Source organism: Acartia tonsa, chromosome 2 (genome assembly GCF_053477335.1).
Source record: "Acartia tonsa isolate MP-2025a chromosome 2, ASM5347733v1, whole genome shotgun sequence".
NCBI lineage: Eukaryota > Metazoa > Arthropoda > Copepoda > Calanoida > Acartiidae > Acartia > Acartia tonsa.
This window is the reverse complement of record NC_137261.1, coordinates 8,551,056-8,574,856: the sequence shown is the minus strand read 5'-3', so window position 1 is coordinate 8,574,856 and position 23,801 is coordinate 8,551,056. Positions and strand designations below refer to the sequence as shown.

Genomic DNA, 23,801 nt, shown 5'->3' with positions numbered 1-23,801 from the left:
GTCCATTTAAAAAATGTTGATTTTTAACAACTCAACTTTTATTGATCCTTTAATGGTTAAAAAGGCGGTAACATATAAATCACCTTAAAAACATTATATTAAATGGAAAAAGTTTTTGTTAAGCTGTTATTCTTTATAAATAAAATCCAGTTAAATAGAAATGTGAACTTTACTTCCAAATAAATAACTCTTATCACCAATATTATTTTTAATAAGGGCTTATCTTTGTATTTTTATTTTTTTTAAATATTCATAGTTTTCAAGTTGAAACAGTAAAGAAGTTAAGTTATTGTGATTTTAACATATTATATGAAACTGTTAAATGTGTCTCCTTAAAAAGGGGGCAAATGTTACTACGTTCAGCAAAGGAAATATGACGTCAATCAGGATACTTTTGCCAAAAAAATTTTTTAATTTGTCCCCTATTTTAGCAGACACTTTTATCAGTTTCTATTTGATTTAAGAGTAATCATTGTGTGAAATAAAAGTCTAGAATATGACATGCTTTTGTCTTACAGAGAATGGAAAGTGAATATAGGGGCGTGCACTATCATAATTCCCAAGGGGAAGGGGAAGGGTTAAGCTTTGAGAGGTTAACCTCATTTGTAAAAACTAAGGACAAGCATTAAACCATTATGCAGAGCGCAAACCTTTTTAATTGTAATCTTTAAAGATTTTGGAAAATAACCCTTAAAATTACAAAATGTGAGGAAATTAAAGGGATAAGACATTGGCTGAAAAAATTGATGTACATCCCTAATGACGATAAACAAAATTACCCCTTCTGTAGATTACAATTTGTGGTTGAAACGTTTGGACACTCAACTTAATGAACCATCCAATTGAAATAAGATTATTTTAAAACTTTGGGGAATAGTGTAATAAACAGCCCAGTATAGTAAAAAATACCAATGTTTAAACAATTCTCTTTATGTTTCTGGTTGTTTTTATGTCCAACACTATTCAATTTTCTTACAAAACTTTATGGCTAAAGTGGTTTTTATTTAACTAATAAATATAAAGTTAGTTATATAAAAAAAGTTCTGATTTCATTAGAATTCTATACAATATTTTATAGGTTAGCAAACTTTAATTATGTCATTTATTAAAATCTCAGACATTCTATGTACTTTAAAATGTATTTTAGTAGCGAATCTTCTCTCTTATTCACTTTTTCTATCCGCTAGACAGTCCTTCCGTTAGTCAGTCTGTCAGTCCGTCCCTTTTATTTTCTCGGCTGTCATTAAAGATAGAAAGCTGATTTTTTTAGTGAAGAAATTCCTATGACATGTTCGCATCTAGTATAACATTTATTTTCCGTCTGCCTGTTGGTAATTTTTCAAAAGGCATAACATAATTTTTAGAAGGTTTTGTGATTTTTAAAAATTTTATTATAACTAGAATAGTAGGAACAAAAGTTCAAGATAACTCACCCCTTTTTCATGGTAAAATACTACTTCCCCATCCCTAAATTTAGAAGCAGACGAAAATCAAAAGCCGCCCAGGGCTTTTTGTAAGTCAATCATAAATAATAATGTGAATAAAAAGAAAAGCGATATTTAGCAAACAGCCGTGGGCGGTCAGAATCAGCTGAATGTTCATTATGAAAAAAATTTCCCCCTTTTTAGAAATAGAAGGATTCATCTTTCATGAACAAATTTTTTTAAATAAAAATAAAATTCTATGTAATTTTTAATTAAAACCAGGGATAAGGGATAGGAAACCTGGCCATAAATTAGGTCTCGGCCTGGTTTTGAAAGGGATCATGCAACTTTTACCATTTGCCTAATTTAATGACCTTACTGGCGGACGGCTCATATTGGCTACCGCTCTAAACCAATAGTGTTCTGTGATTTGGGCTTGTTTTGTATCAACCAATCACCAATTGGCGAAAATTTTAGAAGCAGACAATTCTAGAAAAAATAATGATTTTGTCTGCTACGAAAAAATAAATATAAATGGTGTTAGATCACATTAGTTTAATTATTAAATCTGCTTAGAGTTAAACATTAAAAAAGGGCCATATAGAAAAAACAAAAATAACGGGATTATTTTTTTGGAAAGAAGGTAGCTACGAATTTTCATTTGGTAGTTTATAAATTAGATGTTGTATTTTGAATTTTAAAAATTTAGTACGGAATTGATACAACTTTTATTGAATTTTAATTAGCAATGAAATTTTCAAATAAAATTTTTACTCATTATTAAAATGCAAATAATACAAACTAAATCTGTCTGAGGGAAACCCAACGATAGTTTTCTGACAGTTCAAATTACCAAAGTAAAAGATAAAAAAATTTTGGGAGAGAAAAAACTTCATTTTAACAAAAGCCATTAATATATAGGTTTATAAAAAGTTATGTTTTTCACTTTAAACTAGCTACCTGAATTTGATTCTATACTTTATCTACACACACACACACAGCTTTTTTATTAGCGTATAGGACGAACCACTGCGTCATCCCAAAACTGGTTTATTAGGCCTAGGCTTGAAATAGGCCTGAAATAATATTTTCCTACGTTTCCCATCCCTTATCCCTGATTAAAACATTAAAACGAAAATATCTAATCTAATATTCTTGCCCTAAATATGGAAATAGTAAAAAGTAAAAAAAATATTTTTTAAAATAATTTTTAATCCTCCAATTTGAAAAGTAGTGGAATAGCAATAAATTTTAGCGCGGCAACAGCGCTGAGTAGGCCTCTAGGCCCACTGCCTATTTTCGTCTTCTAGTTGCTTCGATTCCTCTCTTTTATTTTTTTCTCTATGGTTTTAATCCTATATATTTTCATTTCAATATCAGGGAAAAGCTGTCTACAATACGATTCGTTAAATAACTATTACTGTATTGAAATCAAGTACGAATCTAAAATGTATATATGTAATAAAAGGGATTGACATCCGCAGATGTTTAGAACGGCCTAGTTGCAGCTTGTAAACATAAAGTTTAATATTAGTTTGACCTATGAATATTTGGATCATGGAATGAAACAAAGTACCGGGTTCCGTCGTATTTTTCACAGTAGCTTTTGATTATTTTAGGTTTGGTTAGATAAATATTAATGATTGCCCCGCAGGGTTAGAGCCCCCCCCCCCGCAGTGGAGAAATAGGATAAAATACCCGCTACTTCGTTTTCTGTCCATAATCCGCTGTGTTTGTGTAAAACTTTTGTAGCTGATAGTTTAAAGGAAAAAAAAACAAGGACAAGAACAAACATAAGTAGTGAGTTATATAGTTACTAGCGGCTTCGCCCCTAGCCTCTAGGGGCTTTGCCCTAAGAGGTTTGATCAACCTAATTTTTCGTATTTTAGAATTAAAAAGAAAAAGTAAAAAAAAATTTTTTTTGGGGGGGGTATTGTTCATTTTTTGGGGGGGTTGAGGGTGTCCCACCCCCAAAGAAAATAGCTTAAAACCATCACAGGACCAGTAGGTATATTCCCTGAAGAGTAGAGCCCAATCGGTTCAGTGGTTACTGAGATCTTAAGCTTCAGACGGACAGACAGACGGACAGACAGACAGACAGACAGACAGACAGACATCGTTCTACTTTGTATTATAGATAAAACCTTTCTAAACGATAAATAGATTTGTCTTTTGTAGCATGAGCGACAGACTGACGGACAAAAGAAATTATTTACTGTACGTTCTGTGGTAAGGGACATCTTCACAAAAAAGTAAACATCTGAGAATAACACATTTCCCTGATAGCGTTATCAACGGACAGACAAAGTGAGTTATAGAATAGCTTTGCTTACAAAAGAGCGGCTTTTTATCAAAAAATCGGCCGCTGCTACTGAACCTGCAGTGTTGTAATGTAATATTAAATAAATTGTCTAATATTTAATGGAATCCTAAAATATTTAAAATTCTAAGAACAATAGAGTTGCATAAGGATAAATCTTAGATAAATACAATTACAGTGTATTTAATATATATAGTAAGGTTCAAAGCAAAGGATCTCACTAACCGCTGAACTGATATGGTTCTCCTTTTTAGTGCGGTATCTCATAGGTCCTGGTAAGGTTTATAGCTATTTTAGGGGAGGGTAACACCACCCTCACAAGAGAAATCATCAAAAAAAAACAAAGTATTTAAAGCATCACCTAGTGAATATTTCTTATAAACAGCTGATCTTAATATAGATTTCAAAGAAGACATTTTAAGTGCCCATAGAGACCTCTAGGGGAGTAGCTGCTAGGAATAGTATAAAGTAGTAAGAGTTTTGAGCTTAAAAATTCTAGAGTAGATACCTTTTGGCTTGTGATTTACTTGGAAGTTTCATGAATAGTATTATTGAGCTATATTCCCCCCAAAAATCTACATCTCATAGAGGCTAGCGGAGATGCCACTAAAATCATATAATATATTGTTTAGTCCAAATGAATAAAATTCCTTTCTAAACTAACAAAGGCAGATTTTTGTAGAGAAGTGATGAAGATTGATAAATAGTCCTTAGCACAATCCTAAGAAAAAAAAGAAAATTTTAGGCACTAAAAATAGGACAAGAAAAACTTGTTTTAAAGAAAACATTTATATTGAACTTTTCTTCTTATATGTCAGAGGTGGGTAAATTAGTTGGATTTTATCGTAATTTGTTTTTTTACAGTAAAGTTTCCTTTTCAAACAGTTCAAAGTGATTTTAAAAAATAACATTTTTGTTTCTTTCAGTTACGTAACCTATTCCTATCTCCCTGGTGATTTTTTTTGTAGTCCTGCTTTCTCTTAACTTGTCTGCTAGGAATTCATAAACACACCGTATATACATATGTATTTTAAAATTTGTTTTGGTGATAGTTTAAGTTGAGATAGTACTAGTAACTAGTTTTACACATTTTTTATTTGTCTTGTTACTACCCTAAACTTATAAATGTTTAAGAAAGAAAAACAAATATTAAAAGTGTTATCTAAAAGTACTTCAGTTCCGTCAGTGTGTTTTTAAAAATGAAATGTATCTCGGCCTTAAGCAGTTTTGATTATTTTTAAGTAAAATGAATATTTGTAGCATTAGATATTGTAGAATAAAGAACATTTTAATGTTACTCTAATATATCAGTAACATTACACAGCATATGAATATTAATTAAAATTATATAAATGGATTATATCGATATTATAAAGTATGTTTTTAACCAGTGGCGTACAGAGATATTTGTTAGGGGAGTGTGCATTGGCAAAGCGCACCCAAAAATTTGACAGCCATCATAGGACTTTTGACTGCTTTAATGAAATGAAATCAAGAAGGTTTTAGGTAGATATAATGCAGACACCACTAGGTGTATATTTTTTTTGTTAAGGGGTGGATACACCTCCTTACTGTCCACCCAATCCCTCAAAAGTCATAAATTTAAACAAACTTCACAACAAATTTCAGTTCTGTAACTCATTTTTAGTAAAGTTTTTTTGTGTTTAGTTTTTCCTTTCAAGAAGTGAAAAATTTGCCCCAAATCCCTCTTAAATTAAATTTAATTTCAGATAAAAAAAATGGGAGAAAAGCGCGGGTTCTTTGATTTGAAAAGTCAGTTTATATTCTACGCTAGCTACCACAACCAACCTGTCAATGTTCTCATCCATCTTTTCTGCATCTGGCAGCTAGTCTGGAGTGGCTTGGCTCTCATGCAGGTATTTCTTAGTTAGTTTCTCAGATTAGTATCAGCTTAAAACAATAACGAAATTAAATCGAAAAAAATCACTAAACCTATATGTGGTTTTCAGCTGTCGTTGGGGGGCAACATATAGTAAAATTGACCACCTCTCCATTTGCCCCCTAAATATTATTTAAGATTTATTTCACTTGTTGGTTATACTAGAAATAAAACCACATTATCTTATTCGTTGGCTCTAAAATTTTGGGTACTCCTGATTTATTGGTTCTCTGCAAGAAGTGTCCAAACCTTTCAACAATTAATTTTTATCTATAGAAGGGCTAATTTTGTCTATCATCATTTGGTGCATAAAAACCGTACATTGCCTTGTCCCTTAAGAACTGTAAGAGTTTGATCTATTGCAACTTTTATAAGAATCATCTGTTTTATGTAACAATTTTTCACATTTGTTTGAAATGTCTAAAGTTAACTTATTTTCAGTACACACCTGCCTTGAAAAGTGTTGCAGAATTACTCAGCACCAGCCATCCACTTTTACAGTATGCTCAGGTAAATAAAACTTTAGATTTAGTCGTATATACATATATGAAGAAAGGTGTTATAGAAATTGATCCAGAATATACGTGGATATTATGACAGGAAAAAAATTGTCGTCAATTTAGGTTGCTATTTCCCCTATCATTTATTGGTCAATTCTATTTTCTAGTAGGAGGGGGGGGGTCATCCCGCTACAAGGTTCATTTTATTAGAGTACATGATAATCTGGTGTAAGATCAAAGTAATAATAAAGCCATTGTTACAGCGTCTTATTTTAAAACAGATTTTTTTTAGTTCTTGATGTTTTAGTTTTAAAAATGTTTGATGATAGGCTTTACTGCCAGCCGTCTGGTCGAACATAGCTTTCAAAATTACTAATAAAATTTCAAATATCTTCATTTATCTGACCTGATCAAAGCTTTTAATTAGATTCAGTTTAGTGTAAGAATGATAAAATTCAGTATTAGCAAAGCTTTTTGAAAGAACTTTGGATAAAAATAAAAGTAATAGGAGACAATCCTCGTACAAAAGTTGCAGGATGTTTTTCTGTCTTATTTGCTTGTACCGTAAGATCTCTCTTAACTCTAAGGGGAAATTTTAAAAAAAGAAAATTTTTGGGTGATATTATCATTTTTTACCTCCATGCTTTAATATTACTTTCTTCAAACAGAAAAGTTATATTAACAAATTTTTTTAACAAATTTTTAAACTTTTGGAAAAAATTTTAAGCGTAGTGTAGCTAGGGTTAGGGAACATTATTCATAAAGCTTTGAAAATTAGATGGGATTTTTAATTACCATTTTCAACATCACTTTTGCATGTCCTTGGACAAATTTGAATTCATTTAAAAGTTTCTGAGTTATTGTGTCAGTGAGGGAGATGGTAGGGAAGGATGGGGGTGGCTGTTAATTGCACAAAGATTTATAATTCACATTCATCGTTTACTTAGCAACAACTTTATGATATTATTGAATTTTGTTTGGTTGGTTCATTACATTAAGTGCCCAAACATTTGAACCACTAAATTTAATCTACAGAGAGAGCAATTTTGTATACTATCGTTGGGGATATACATCAATTTATTAACCATTGTCTCATCCCTTTATATAACTGGAGAGTTGGTAACTCATGGCCGGCTATTTCTGAAATCAAAAAAAGATTGAATACAAACAGAAAAATCCTTATAAATTGGATGGATTATATTGTCTTTCTAGGCCCATCTAGGGTAACAAATCTATTCATTAAACATTACATGATTCACATTTCTTAATATCATTCCCTTTTACTGAGTAAACCGTAATGTTGATTATTTATTGGAATCTGAACTCCAAAAAGTTTTTGTAGTGATGAGAAGATGAAAAGATGTTTATGATTTGAAAAGTTAATGTGCAGTGCAATCTCTATGATCATTTTCAATCAGTGCTTGGCAGCCGCAGCGGACAATAGTCTACGACCCTAGTTGTTTACAATCTGGAAACACAACTTTCCAAACCTCTAATTCTTACCAGGGCTCGGCAGCCGCACGTCAGCTGCGTGTAAGCCTCAGGGAAATCAACATTTTACAACTTAGAAAAAATTAGAAGTCTAAACCTGACCGAAATATGGCAACAAATTTTTAAAAATTTTCGAGGCGTCCAAATGGGTTTGAATTTAAAGCTTCGGTGCGGCTGCAGAGCTTTAATTCTTACCACAAGCAAAACTAAATGGCAAAAATTTTACTTCAGCCGCGATTTGATAGGGATAAAGCTGTTATTGATACAAATGACCCTTTTTCCTACAAAATTTCGCATCAGCTGGCTTTCTTTTCTTTTTTCAAATGGCGGCTGTTGTGTCCTATTGACAATTTACTTTTGTAAAGTTTAATATCATCCTTCTTTTTGGTTTCCTTTGAAGTCTATTCATCAGTTATTTGTACTTTTGGTAAATTTAAGAACGTAAAATCAGTAACCATGTATTGATGTCAAAGTTAGGACTTTGAATGAACTATATTTAGGCTATATTTAACCCTTCTTTTTCACAGCTTCTCTTTTTCTTGTGCAGAAATGTGTATTAGTGTGGCCCAAATGAAGGTCTAAATCGCTTTTCAATGTGCGGAATGTAAAAATAGGTTATGTATTGTTTGTAGATTTTAGCCCTATAATTGATTTTAAGAAAAAATCTATCGCTATTTTGTTAAATGCATATTTATTTTCACCTTTTCTTCCCCAAATAAAGAAAGCCTTACACCAGATATAAAGCAATACATCAAATTTTCTGTCTGTTTGTTTACAAACATTGAAATAAAATATTAAAATTACCAGGAATAAACATATGAAGAAAGAAAGTATAAAAATTTATTAATTTATTTATTTAATAATTCATGTTTTTTTGGGCCAGTCTAATGTGTATTTAACCTGATAACACAACACAACTATTATCATGTATTCGTTTGGTCTGCAAACATATCTTGAATTAATACAATTAAAGTTTTTTTCTTCTTTTTATTAAAGTTTAAATTTTGCAAAATGGGTCTAATCAGTTACTGAATAAATGATAAAAAATAACATATACAGAAACAGGTTAATAAGTTAATCATATTACAAACTAGCCAAAAGCGCGCTATGAGCACGCTATTGGCTGCGCATGCTTTTACTCTCTTCTGATATTTTATTTGTAGGATTATTTTGTATTTAAATTATTATATATTACAATTATTAATTCAAATTAATACATCTTTGAATACAATGTTATTTACATACATAATCATCAATTAATGCAATTTTCAAATGTTCTGTTGATCTTACTCTTGATATAGCAAGGTACAATTGACCATGTGTGAATACCTCTGGTCTAAGGAACAATCCTACAGTTTGCATAGTTTGACCTTGAGATTTATTGATGGTGAATGCAAATGTGATCTTTACGGGAAATTGAATTCTTTGCCAGTCTTCAAGCCAGGCTTCAGGTAAGGGAACAAATGTGATTCTTGGAATTAACACTTTTTCTCGAGTTTCAACAACAGGACACTCTAGTACTCTGTTTAAAATTAAGCCATTGAATATCAATTTTGTTCCATTACACAATCCTTGTTTAGGATTCAAATTTCTTAGTAGTATCAATGGGACACCTTGCTTTAGCATGAGAGTGTGAGGAGGAAATCCATCAGGGGTAAGTGTATGGAGGTATTCTGGATTAAACCTTAGTTCATGTCTAGGATCTGTACATTTATCTGTGCTCTCAAGTTTTACAGCTGAGCTATTTAGTTTCTGCATAGCAATTGTATTTAGAGCATTAACTTGACGATTAGTTACTGCTAATACAGCCCTTCCTTTTAACCATTCAGGATTCGATATATTAGCATTGATATTTGGAAATACTATGTCTATTAACCTATGCATAGCAACAGTTTCATAGGTTATTTTGATGGCAATCATACTTTCAGGTATTTTTACTTGAAATTGTATACCATTTCCTATGTCTAATATCCATCTATCAAATGCATGAAGGTCAGGATTCTGATTGGCATTGACCCTCATGTTTGTAGATAACCTTTTAATTGTGAAATTAACCAACAGATTGTTTGAGTTAATACAACATTGGGATATTGTATCTTGTGTGGCATTTTGATAACAGGCAGACATTGTTAAGTACAATGTTTAAAGTTCCAATCCAGTGATACAATTCTTCAATATCTATAGTTATACCAATTTGACACATTTTGTTCTCTGAAATGATTCATTTATATGTTTGACATATCAATTACAGTTATCTTAGTACATACATTTATCTACATCATCATAGCATTCAAATGGAAATGTTTGAGGAATTTGCCAACCATGAGATCTCTTTTTTTATTCTGGATACCAATCCAATCATGTATCTTATTAATGCCCAATGATTTTCTGTCTGTATTAGAATTTGTTTTATGTTTATTGTTTATCCATTCTGGTTCATTTTTTATTCAACATTTTATACACATATTATTTGGATTCATTATTGTTTGAAAGGAGGGATATATACTTGTAGAGATACAACAACTTAGAGTACATTATATCATTTTATTAAACATATTATATTTATTGTTAGTATTATAGTACAGTTTTACCATAGACGGCCAAGGGGGGGGGGGGGGGTAAAGTGGCGATTACCCCCAAAATTTTTCTCATTTTACCCCCCCCCCCCATTTAAAATTCACCCCTACAAGGGGGTGCCGTAGGCAACCCCAACTATTTAGGAGGGGGATTACCCTCCCCCCCAAAATAAAAAATCTCGTAACAAAAAGATTTTTTGCACGCTTCGCGCGCATTTTTAACACTAAATATTTAATAAAATTTAAATTACCCCCCCCAAAAATGTTACCCCGGGGGTAAATTTGGGGGGGGGGGTAAACCAAATTTACCCCTGCCAACAGTTTTCAGCGGCAAGGGGGGAGTTTCTAACCCAAGATTTTCAAATACTTTGCTAAATTTTGCTGGTGGTCATAATCTAAGGCATCACATCCTGCAGGTAATAGGCAGGTGGAAAGCTGGCAGAGTTTATGAGATCAACAGGCTTCCTGAAATATTTTCACCCATGGTCTTGAAACTTTTACCAACCAATCAATTAAACAAAAAGAAATTCTTGACAATAATAAAACGACAACTATTTTTCACTTAAACTCCCTTTTGGAGCACAGCCAGGAACACACAAATAATAGCACCTTCTTGTAATGCAATAAATTTAAAACAGATAGATATTGTGTATCTAACAGCCCTTTATATAAGCGTCTAAAGTTGGCAGGAATATTTTTGTACGCCAACTGGTTTTAGGTTTTTCCTGTCAGATTCTTCTCAGGAATAAATGGATGGGTAAATTTTGTGCTTTTAAATTTAAATAATAATTTTGATTACATTTTCACTATGCGCCCATCGTATTATAAACATGGATTTTACATTATCAAAATTATCAAGGTTTTCATATTCTTTTGCTTAAAATTCTTTTAGTCTTATTTGTGCGATAACGCTTCTAGCTGTTTTGACCATAAATGGTCCACAAAACAGTTCTTTAATTAGTTCTGGCAATAATTCTTAAAATTGTGTTTCTCTCTTCTGATATTTTATTTGTAGGATTATTTTGTATTTAAATTATTATATATTACAATTATTAATTCAAATTAATACATCTTTGAATACAATGTTATTTACATACATAATCATCAATTAATGCAATTTTCAAATGTTCTGTTGATCTTACTCTTGATATAGCAACGTACAATTGACCATGTGTGAATACCTCTGGTCTAAGGAACAATCCTACAGTTTGCATAGTTTGACCTTGAGATTTATTGATGGTGAATGCAAATGTGATCTTTACGGGAAATTGAATTCTTTGCCAGTCTTCAAGCCAGGCTTCAGGTAAGGGAACAAATGTGATTCTTGGAATTAACACTTTTTCTCGAGTTTCAACAACAGGACACTCTAGTACTCTGTTTAAAATTAAGCCATTGAATATCAATTTTGTTCCATTACACAATCCTTGTTTAGGATTCAAATTTCTTAGTAGTATCAATGGGACACCTTGCTTTAGCAGGAGAGTGTGAGGAGGAAATCCATCAGGGGTAAGTGTATGGAGGTATTCTGGATTAAACCTTAGTTCATGTCTAGGATCTGTACATTTATCTGTGCTCTCAAGTTTTACAGCTGAGCTATTTAGTTTCTGCATAGCAATTGTATTTAGAGCATTAACTTGACAATTAGTTACTGCTAATACAGCCCTTCCTTTTAACCATTCAGGATTCGATATATTAGCATTGATATTTGGAAATACTATGTCTATTAACCTATGCATAGCAACAGTTTCATAGGTTATTTTGATGGCAATCATACTTTCAGGTATTTTTACTTGAAATTGTATACCATTTCCTATGTCTAATATCCATCTATCAAATGCATGAAGGTCAGGATTCTGATTGGCATTGACCCTCATGTTTGTAGATAACCTTTTAATTGTGAAATTAACCAACAGATTGTTTGAGTTAATACAACATTGGGATATTGTATCTTGTGTGGCATTTTGATAACAGGCAGACATTGTTAAGTACAATGTTTAAAGTTCCAATCCAGTGATACAATTCTTCAATATCTATAGTTATACCAATTTGACACATTTTGTTCTCTGAAATGATTCATTTATATGTTTGACATATCAATTACAGTTATCTTAGTACATACATTTATCTACATCATCATAGCATTCAAATGGAAATGTTTGAGGAATTTGCCAACCATGAGATCTCTTTTTTTATTCTGGATACCAATCCAATCATGTATCTTATTAATGCCCAATGATTTTCTGTCTGTATTAGAATTTGTTTTATGTTTATTGTTTATCCATTCTGGTTCATTTTTTATTCAACATTTTATACACATATTATTTGGATTCATTATTGTTTGAAAGGAGGGATATATACTTGTAGAGATACAACAACTTAGAGTACATTATATCATTTTATTAAACATATTATATTTATTGTTAGTATTATAGTACAGTTTTACCATAGACGGCCAAGGGGGGGGGGGGTAAAGTGGCGATTACCCCCAAAATTTTTCTCATTTTACCCCCCCCCCCCCCCATTTAAAATTCACCCCTACAAGGGGGTGCCGTAGGCAACCCCAACTATTTAGGAGGGGGATTACCCTCCCCCCCAAAATAAAAAATCTCGTAACAAAAAGATTTTTTGCACGCTTCGCGCGCATTTTTAACACTAAATATTTAATAAAATTTAAATTACCCCCCCGAAAAATGTTACCCCAGGGGTAAATTTGAGGGGGGGGGTAAACCAAATTTACCCCTGCCAACAGTTTTCAGCGGCAAGGGGGGAGTTTCTAACCCAAGATTTTCAAATACTTTGCTAAATTTTGCTGGTGGTCATAATCTAAGGCATCACATCCTGCAGGTAATAGGCAGGTGGAAAGCTGGCAGAGTTTATGAGATCAACAGGCTTCCTGAAATATTTTCACCCATGGTCTTGAAATTTTTACCAACCAATCAATTAAACAAAAAGAAATTCTTGACAATAATAAAACGACAACTATTTTTCACTTAAACTCCCTTTTGGAGCACAGCCAGGAACACACAAATAATAGCACCTTCTTGTAATGCAATAAATTTAAAACAGATAGATATTGTGTATCTAACAGCCCTTTATATAAGCGTCTAAAGTTGGCAGGAATATTTTTGTACGCCAACTGGTTTTAGGTTTTTCCTGTCAGATTCTTCTCAGGAATAAATGGATGGGTAAATTTTGTGCTTTTAAATTTAAATAATAATTTTGATTACATTTTCACTATGCGCCCATCGTATTATAAACATGGATTTTACATTATCAAAATTATCAAGGTTTTCATATTCTTTTGCTTAAAATTCTTTTAGTCTTATTTGTGCGATAACGCTTCTAGCTGTTTTGACCATAAATGGTCCACAAAACAGTTCTTTAATTAGTCTTAAAATTGTGTTTCTTCATTATATAGAACACTAACTTATATGATATTGAACTGTTCCATTTGAATTTGAGTTGGTCGTTTGAATAAATTGATTGGGAATCTTGCTACTTGTCTGTAGGTGTCCATCTAGTTTAATGTTCTCTTTATTTATTGGATATAGACATCTTCATCTTTAAAAGTGGTTCCAGCTGGAAGTTGATGTGTTAGAATGTACAGTTTGTTAGCATCAGATGTTAATTCACTGATTTCAATGTGTATAACATAAATTTTCATGACCTGTTAAGGTTCATAAGCACAAGGATTAGTCATGTGGGATGAATAGATTTCTGTTTCAACTAATCTGATATTGACAACCTATTGTTGTTGATCAAATCTAGAAAAACTATAAAATAAGAAAAAAGTTCTTTGAAAAAAAGCATTCATTTGAAAATTAGATTACCAGTACATCAGACTGACAAAACCATTCTGTAATTAATTACTAGAAAAATCTACATGGAACTTGTTCACTCCATATCCCTAAATTTTAAAATACCACTATATGCCAGGGGTAGCTATTCTAACCATCAATTCTACAAAAATTGAAACCTTTATTAAGTATCTGGTGGTATATTTTGTCTTTGTCATGAAACTGAAGAGGGGTGGGAAAGAAGGGGAGGAAAAGGGGAGGGGTGTTGTGGGGAAATTTTCATTTTGAGTTGTTTGTCAAAATATCATTCCTTTGTCCCTGACTATATAAAAGAATTGAATTTAAAGGTTCTTAGATTGTTTATTACACAAATATCACATCTATGAAATGATAATTTTTGGAGAAAAAAATTGTTAAAACCTGCAGTCTGCTAGAAATTAAGTTTATTGATACTTGTCTGCTATATTCAAAACTAGCTCAGCGAGTTAGCAGCAATGATGTTATTGATGCGCTAGTACCCAAAGTCAGTCAGAACCTGCTAAATTCTTGCACATTCCCTTTAAGCCAATACCCAAAGTCTGAGACTCCTAAAAATTGAATATTTGATCCATTGTCCCCTCCCTTACTCCCTGGGTTATATAACACAGAGATTTCCTGCACATTTCATTACAACTTAAAACATTGCAAATTTTAGGGATAAAATATCTTCAGCTTAGATTTTGAAGTTCATGGCCATACCTTAACCATGAGTTTATTGTAAAGAAGAGATTTGAATATCAAATTTTTTTTTCTCAAAAGTTTCATTGAGATATATTTTTTTTGGTTGTAACTGAAGATATTTAAATAGCAAGATATATAAAAATAGGTCTTTCAAAGCAATAACTTTATTAATTAGTAAAGTTTTGAAATTTTCTAGGAAAACCAAAGATCAAAAGTAAAAGTTAGAAAATAATTTTCTAAATGTTAGCTTTTAGATAATGAAAATATTCTAAATTAATTATTCTTTACAATTACTTTTAAGATTAATCATAGTTTTAAAATTATTTGCCTTCATTTTATAAATATTATAGGCTAAAATAATATAAAATGTTAGAAAATACCTTATAAAGATTTTAATGAATTAAAAAGTACAATTTTGTCACAAAGTTTAATCTTTGACAGACAGATAATTAAGATTGAATCTAATAGAAAAAATATTTAATTCAGTATTTACTTTGATTGAAATCGGCTAAACTATCCATCTACAATCTATATATTGGTTACATTATCTATTTATTTATGTGAAAATAGCTGTATTAATTACAATAGAGCTCTCTTGATTACATTATCTAACTTTGTAATGTATCCCTTTTGATTAAATATCAAAATATTTATATAAATGTAGCTCTTTTGACTAGAATGTCTATGTGAATGTAGCTCTTTTGGTGAAAATATTTAACTATCTATTTATTTATAGCTTTATTGTTTACAATATCTAACTATTTAAAGGAACCCTGCAAGAAATATACTGCTTTAACTGATGAAAGACTGCCACGAGTAGACCCAATACCCAAAATTAGAAGCCTCCAGCTTCAATAACAAAAAAGTTATAAACATTTCAAAATGATATTTTTAGTACAATGAAAATTTGGAAAGTTTTTTCATTGCTAATGATAGAATTTTCATTATTAAAATACGTCGTCTAGAAAGAAAATTGTAAGCTTATTTTTGGCAGAAACATAAGATGCCAGTAACTGATAACATTTTATACAATAAAAACACCCTTCTTTGAATCTTTATAGTCAAAATCATTGAAAAAAAATTAGGTTTAATTTGCATTGTACTGAGAGTACTGTAGCGTGAGAATGCCAGCCTTTAGGATTTCCAGCCAATCAGAGCGTTCGAGCTAAGTCCGCTGAACAAACAATCACAGCTGAGTATCTGTATTACTTACGTCTAAGTAATACAGATAAGTTTCTGACAAAAATAAGCTTTTAATTTTGCTTCCAGACGACATAATTTAATATTGAAATTTCCATCATAAGCAATGAAAATAAATCTTTCAAATTTTCATTGTACTAAAATAATCATTTTGAAATGTCTGTAACTTTTTTGTTATTGAAGCTGGAGGCTTCAAATTTTGGGTATTGGGTCTACTCGTAGCAGGCTTTCAGCAGTTAAAGCGGTGTATTTTTGCATGGTTCCTTTAAGTGAATGTAGCTCTATTAATTACAATATTTAACCATCTATGTGAATGTAGCTTTATTATTTACAATATCTAACAAAGTATGTGAATTAGACTATAAAAGTTTTAAAGATTTTTAATCAATATAATAGATTTGAAATCTGCATAAAATTTTAAGGATTTTTTTATGAAATTAGTTTTTTATATGATTCTTTATTTAAAGGCGCAAATAAAAATTAAGTTAAATAATTTTGAGATCTGTGATTGGTGGATTGAAAACTATCTGCGCTCTGATTGGAGAAGCTTAAGTGACGTACATCATTCAACCAATTAGAGCGTAGGTAGTTTCCAATCCAGCTATCCTATTGGTCAAAATTTATTAACATAAATCGTATTTGCGCCTTTAAATAAAGAATTATATAAAAAACGAATTTTATAAAAAATCCTTAAAATTTTATGCAGATTTCAAATCTGTTATATTGATTAAAAATCTTTAAAACTTTTATAGTCTAATGTGAATGTAGCTCTATTATTTACAATATCTATCTATCTATGTTAATGTAGCTCTATTGTTTACAATATCTATCTATCTATGCGAATGTAGCTCTATTGTTTACAATATCTATCTATTCAATTTGTATCTCTATTGATTACATTATTTAACTATTTATGTGAATGTAGCTCTATTGTTTACAATATCTATCTATCTATGTGAATATAGCTCTATTGTTTACAATATCTATCTATTCAATATGTAACTCTATTGATTACATTATTTAACTATTTATGTGAATGTAGCTCTATTGTTTACAATATCTATATATCTATGCGAATGTAGCTCTATTGTTTACAATATCTATCTATTCAATTTGTTTCTCTATTGATTACATTATTTAACTATTTATGTGAATGTAGCTCTATTGTTTACAATATCTATCTATCTATGTGAATGTAGCTCTATTGTTTTTAATATCTATCTATTCAATTTGTATCTCTATTGATTACATTATTTAACTATTTTTGTGAATGTAGCTCTATTTGTGACAATATCTCACTATCTATGTGAATGTAGCTCTATTGCTGACAATATCTCACTATCATATGAATGTAGCTCTATTGATTATGATATAGCTCTATTGTTTAAATATCTATCTATGTAATTTGTATCTCTATTGAACATAATATCTAGGTGAACTTAGCCCTGTTGATTACTCTAATCTATGTGGTGACATACCTTCTAATGGATCCCATTGCAGGAGGTTAGTATATTTACAACAGGATTTTTATCCTTTATATTTGCTTGTTGCCTGTGAGAAATAAACCTTCCCCAGGACATATTTGAAGCTATATTGTAAAGGAGAACCATATGGGTTCAGCAGTAAGAAAGATCCGGTATAGACAGACAGACACACAGAAATACAAAAAAAGGACCTGTTACTTTTATATAAGGATTCTTGACTGTGTATTATATTTTTTTTAATATCTATATACTTGGTTTTGCGGGATATCCACATTATTCCGTCTACCTTGGCTATAATTTAAGTTGAGATTAATTTATTTAGATTCAAAACAGTCAAAAAATAAAGCATTGTAATTGTATGTCAGCACAAAATATTTAAGTTTGGCAGGGTAGCCACCATCATTAATTGACAAATATATTTTTGCAAGGAGTTGGAGCTGTATTGATGATTGGTCTGTATCTGGCTACTGGACAATTAGTCAATACTGTAGATAACATCTCTGGATATCCAACTTTTCAGGTGAAGGATTAGTCCTTTTATCAATCTATTAATTGATTGTCCTTATCTAAAGAAACAGCAGAATTTCAAACCGTTTTGTTTTAAAGAGTAATCTACCTTCCCTCTTCGGTTTTCTTATTTAGAGGAGATAGAAAGAAGTCTAGTAGTAATATGCAACAGAGAATTTTAATTTTTTAAAGTCGTCATCCAGGGGTCTCACGGATACCAGCAAACCTGGCAAGGTCATTCAGGTAGAACGAGTGAAACTATTTTTATACTTCAACAAAGCACTTAAAATAACCAAATTTTTGGGTGCTAGGACAAAGAGATTTATATCCGTAAATTGGAGTCAGGGTTTTATGATATTATCATTTTTTATTATTGAAAATAAGAATTACATATTACATATAAAAAGTTGCAATTAAATTTTATTTATTTTAACCTATCAACATAAGGAAAAAGGATAAGAGGATGAATACTCACCCCTTTTTCATGGTAAAATACTACTTCCCCATCCCTGAATTTAGAAGCAGACGAAAATCAAAAGCCGCCCAGATCTTTTTGTAAGTCAATCATAAATAATAATGTGAATAAAAAGAAAAGCGATACTTAGCAAACAGCCGTGGGCGGTCAGAATCAGCTGAATGTTCATTATGAAAAAAAATTTTCCCGTTTTTAGAAATAGAAGGATTCATCTTTCATGAACAATTTTTTTTAGATAAAAATAAAATTCTATGTAATTTTTAATTAAAACATGAAAACGAAAATATCTAATCTAATATTCTTGCCCTAAATATGGAAATAGTAAAAAGTAAAAAAATATTTTTTTTTAATAATTTTTAATCCTCCCATTTGAAAAGTAGTGGAATAGCAATAAATTTTAGCGCGGCAACAGCGCTGAGTAGGCCTCTAGGCCCACTGCCTATTTTCGTCTTCTAGTTGCTTCGATTCCTCTCTTTTATTTTTTTCTCTATGCCTATCAAAATCTTCAAGAGTATCAAGAGAAATGAAAAAAGGGGGGTGACGGAAGACACTTTTTGAAACCAAACCTAAAACTAAAAAAAAGAGTTTAATTTTGCATGGCAGTTGCTTTAATGAGGTACAATGTGGAACTGTAAAGAAACGGTGGCTGGACTGCAACTGCCATACCAAATTTCAGTGCTGTAACTATTTTTTTGATCGAGTTCCTTTGAGTTTTCGATTTGGATTAAAAAAGTGGCTTATCTGCCTCTCCCATTTAATACTTTAAATCCATTTAAACTTTATAAATACCTAAATATTAAGGAGATATTTAAAAATTTTATTTTATTAATTTGAAATATGAAAATTAAATCTTCAGATTATAAAATATTAGCAGATTTTTCTTGCATCTTTTTATTACTTTTTACTTATATCTCAAATAGGTATATCCATTTTTCCATGGTAATCTTTATTGGCTGTACCTTTCAGTGATGGGGGCCTTCCGTTTTGATTATCTTTACAGATTTTTAAATAGGGGCGTTTTAGAGGGCGACTTATGGGATTCTGGGGGGCTCAATTGCCCCTTTTGGTTCGCAAGCCACTGTACCTAATGTATCATTTACATTGGCTATTCTTGGCTATTATGTGATCAATTGGTTGGATTTTGTTTAGGCTATTCTTGGCTATCATGTGATCATGTGGATTTTGTTTAGGCTATTCTTGGCTATCATGTGATCATGTGGATTTTGTTTAGGCTATTCTTGGCTATCATGTGATCATGTGGATTTTGTTTAGTCTATTCTTGGATATCATGTGATCATGTGAATTTTATTTAGGCTATTCTTGGCTATCATGTGATCATGTGGATTTTGATTAGGCTTTTCTTGGCTATCATGTGATCATTTGGATTTTGTTTAGGCTATTCTTGGCTATCATGTGATCATGTGGATTGCTCAATTTGTTGGCCATGGAGTTTTTGAGAAACGTGCTCCTGCCCTGCTGGACTCTTGGGATCAGGTAATTAGGAAATCAATTTTGGAATGTTAGAACTGCGCTATCGATTTCAAACTTTCATCGATGATTCCTGTTACAGTTAGGTACAACTTAGAAAGCGAATCCTTGTTTGGATTTTTAAAGAAAAATAATAAAAAGAATGCAGTTAGAGGGGAATTACTGTACATAATAATTATATTGTACGCAAATAAATAAGTCATTTTTTTTATTAATTATGCATTATTTTCTATTACGTCAGAAATACATACATAATAATTAATTAGGCACTCAAGATTCATAAAAAATATGATGCAAAGCGTCTCTAAAATTTTTACATACTTTGCATAGAGTCAATGTTAGTGATATGATTCTTCCTTTATAAAAGATTAGCGGCTTCGCCCTTTTTTTTTTTGGGGGGGGGGGGGTGATTTCATTTTTGGGGGGGTTGGGGGTGTCCCACCCCTCAAGAAAATAGCTTAAAACCATCACAGGTCCAGTAGGTATAATCCCTGAAAAGTAGAGCCCAATTGGTTCAGCGGTTACTGAGATCTTAAGCTTCAGACGGACAGACAGACATCGTTCTACTTTGTACTATAGAAATTCTTACTGAAAATAAATAATATAAAATTGTTTCTAAAAGATCTGCGCTATCCCTCAAAGTGTCTATAGAGCACTGACCCCTCCCCCTTGAGCCGAAAAAACCTAGGAATCTGTGAATTATTTTCAATTTCAATCCTTATACTAAAGTAACAGGATGTTTGTATGTGTGTCTGTCTGTACCGAAGGATCTCGCTAACCGCTGAACCGATCGGGTTCTCCTTTACAGGGTAGCTTCTCATAGGTCCCGGGAAGGTTTATAACTATTTTCTTGGGGGATGGGACACCCCAAAACCCCCCAAAAGATGAAAAATCCCCCCCCCCCTCAAAAAAATCTTTTTCTTTTAAAATCTAAAATAAGAAATTGGGTTATTAAATTCGACTCTCTCCTCCTCAAGTGCCCCTAAAACCTCTAGAGCCGTAGCCGCTAGTGTATAATACAATCCCACTACGGGGAACCCTAAATAAAAAGATGCCTATCCAAGTCAATCTTTACGAAAAGTACAAAATTTAAAATTCAATTAAGGGAATTGCTAAAATAAATTTAAGTACACACTTCAGACTAGGATTAATTTTTCTCGGATTATGTCTGTTAATGTTCATATTTAGGCAAATTTTGTTAGTTAAAAAAAAGACTAAATTATATTATGATGTAATATGCCAAAAGAGTTTTCCTCATTTTTAAGAGGACTTTGCAGCAAATGAAACAATAACAAATAACGAAAAAGAAACATTTCTTCACTTTTATGAAAACAAGGATGATAACATCCATAAAAGTAAAGCTCTAAAATGACTAGTGGCAGATTATAATAAAAACAATATTAATTTGTAAGTCTAAACAAAATTCTACATAAATTTGTTCCAAAATTGCATAAATACAGTATTAAGGACATACTTTCATTTCTAAGATTTGATAATAGAAATGCCTCGCTTTTAATTTTGTTACTTGTTGTCTTAGGACCTTATTAAAAAATCTGATGATTAGAATAATTTTGTCATATTAAAAGTTGTTGTCAAAAAAGTTAAAAATAAACATGTTGGATGTACGGACTTTCTAGTAACGATTGTAGAGTTGCTACGCTTCCTATATAATACAAAGTTTGAAATGCATCTATGAATAGCTGGCTCATTCTGCGAATTAAATAGAAAATACCCTTTCGTACCCAAATCTGTACATTTTGTACCATTATTATGGCAAGATTGATCCTCAACTGATTTCATATTGACTAATTTAGAGAAAATGTATCTAGATTTTGTAAATATATTCCTGAATAGATTAAATGGTTTTGGATTATAAGATTTATTAAAAGTTACAACTAGAATAAGGATTAGATTTAGTATTACCAGGATCTTACACCAGATAATCATGTAATAAAGTGAAACTTGTAACTGGCTAAAATAATGATCCTCCCATCCCTCTGGATAACGACTAAAAAATTATGTCCATGTTAGCAACCTAAGTTGACCATAATATCCACGTATATTCTTCAACCACTATTTTAGGCCTTTATAACTGCTCCACTGTTTGTACTGCTAGAAATTCTCTTCTTCTTTGGTTACAAGAAAAAATTCCATCAAGAATGTATGGTCGAGGTATTATTAAACAAAAGTTTTACATCAGGATCTGGGTGTACCGCTGAATATATGTTTTATATATGTTGATTCCTGGGACAACAAAGTATGATGTTATAAGCGAAGCAACTCTATAATCAAGTCCTAAAAATGTAAGTTTGTCTATAAACATTATCCTGTATTAAGCAGTATTTCAACAAATTTACTTACAATTTTGCTTCGACTCTTTATTATTTTTATGCTGATTATTCAGTTCTGACACTATGTAAGTGTTATTGTCCGTTTGTCCTACCGTTTCAGTGCTTAGCTTTAATGTATGTTGTCATCCTTGTTTTAATAAGTATGTCATATTTAAATATTAGAATATCTCATGCTTAATATAAAAGCTTCTCTGTAAAAATGATGGATTAAATAAAAAAAAATTATTTTTAGGTTAACAAGAATATTGCTGATTTCCACAAAAGAAGTTAAATTTAACCATAAAATTACTAAATTACCTGCGAATAAAAAACATGTTTTTTATGCTTAAAAGATTTGTATAAAAATAAATATTTTCTAAAAATGATCTCTTTTTACCTTTAATATCATTACCATAAAGGATCCTTTTAATACAATTTTAAACAAAAAAAACTAGCCAGGGTGGGAGGGGATATTGGGCTTTTTATTACAATAGTCTCCAAAGTTTTATGATAATGTTTTCTTATTCGTTGATTTAACAACTTTGGGGACTTTTATTGAACTTTGTTTGTTCAGTTGAGTGTCCTAACTTATCAACCACTATTTGCAATCTACAGAATTTATTTTTTGTGGATTATTATCATAGTGAATTTACATAAATTTATCGGCCATTGTCTTATCCCTGGATTATAGTAATAACACCCTATACTAAAGAAATGGTATGCTCATTGATTCACCGGGGTGCAATGGTGTGAAAAGAGGCAGGCCTTCCTATTTTCAATTTTTAAGAAAGTAGACACACTCATACCATTCGCCACGGACAGGTTTAGCTATTCTAACAATCAATTCTACAAAAAAATCACGAAACCTTTGGAAGTATGGTGGGGGTATATCTTGTATTTTGATGTAACTGAAGAGGGGTGGGTAAGAAGGGGGGGGGAGGAAAGGCGGGTTGTGGGGAAATTTTCCTTTGGAATTGTTTGTCAGAATCACATTCCCTTTTCCCTGGCCACGGATTAAAGTAGAAAAATAGAGCTGTATGAAACTCCCCCCCCCCTTGGCGGGGACCCTGTCCCGATTTTGTATTGGGTCATTAAAATCCTCTAATAGGGTTCGGAATATAAACAAAGCCGAGTCCCTACAAAAGAACAGAAAACAATTTGCTATCAGACGAAAAGAATCTCTACCAATTGGACCAGGTAGTTATCTTGGTCATACTTATATACATGAATGCATTAGTTGGGTTTTTAAAACCCATCTTTTAGGGACACCTTATAAGGAGGGGCCACCCAAATTTTTTTGCAACACTTAAATGCAGAAAAGAGAATATATGACCAATAAGAAGAGAAGCGGAACTGAAAAGTACTGCATGTTAGCTTATACACTTATTCGCCACTGAAAACATGACTAAAAACAAAGTTTTCTGTCTAAATTTTATTGATATTTGATTTGTATTTACCATAATAATATTGGAAGACTACAAGATGATACTGGCATATTAAACTTGGACAAAAACTGCAATTCTTATCTTTAAAAATTTCTATTGAATTTTAATCATTTAACACCAAAAGAATATAACAATTCTGGTATT

The 23,801-nt window shown here is 31.5% G+C and overlaps 1 protein-coding gene across 1 annotated transcript; it reads left to right on the top strand.

Moving 5' to 3' along the window:
* The first annotated feature begins 5,463 nt into the window (after positions 1-5,463).
* On the top strand, positions 5,464-22,598 carry LOC145303838 (uncharacterized). The gene is made up of 7 exons (XM_080145479.1): positions 5,464-5,621; positions 6,086-6,154; positions 17,362-17,431; positions 17,841-17,932; positions 19,790-19,888; positions 21,965-22,054; positions 22,466-22,598. The coding sequence occupies exons 1-7, from the start codon at positions 5,484-5,486 to the stop codon at positions 22,502-22,504; spliced, it is 597 nt and encodes a 198-aa protein (XP_080001605.1). The 5' UTR covers positions 5,464-5,483; the 3' UTR covers positions 22,505-22,598.
* The last annotated feature ends 1,203 nt before the right edge of the window (positions 22,599-23,801 follow it).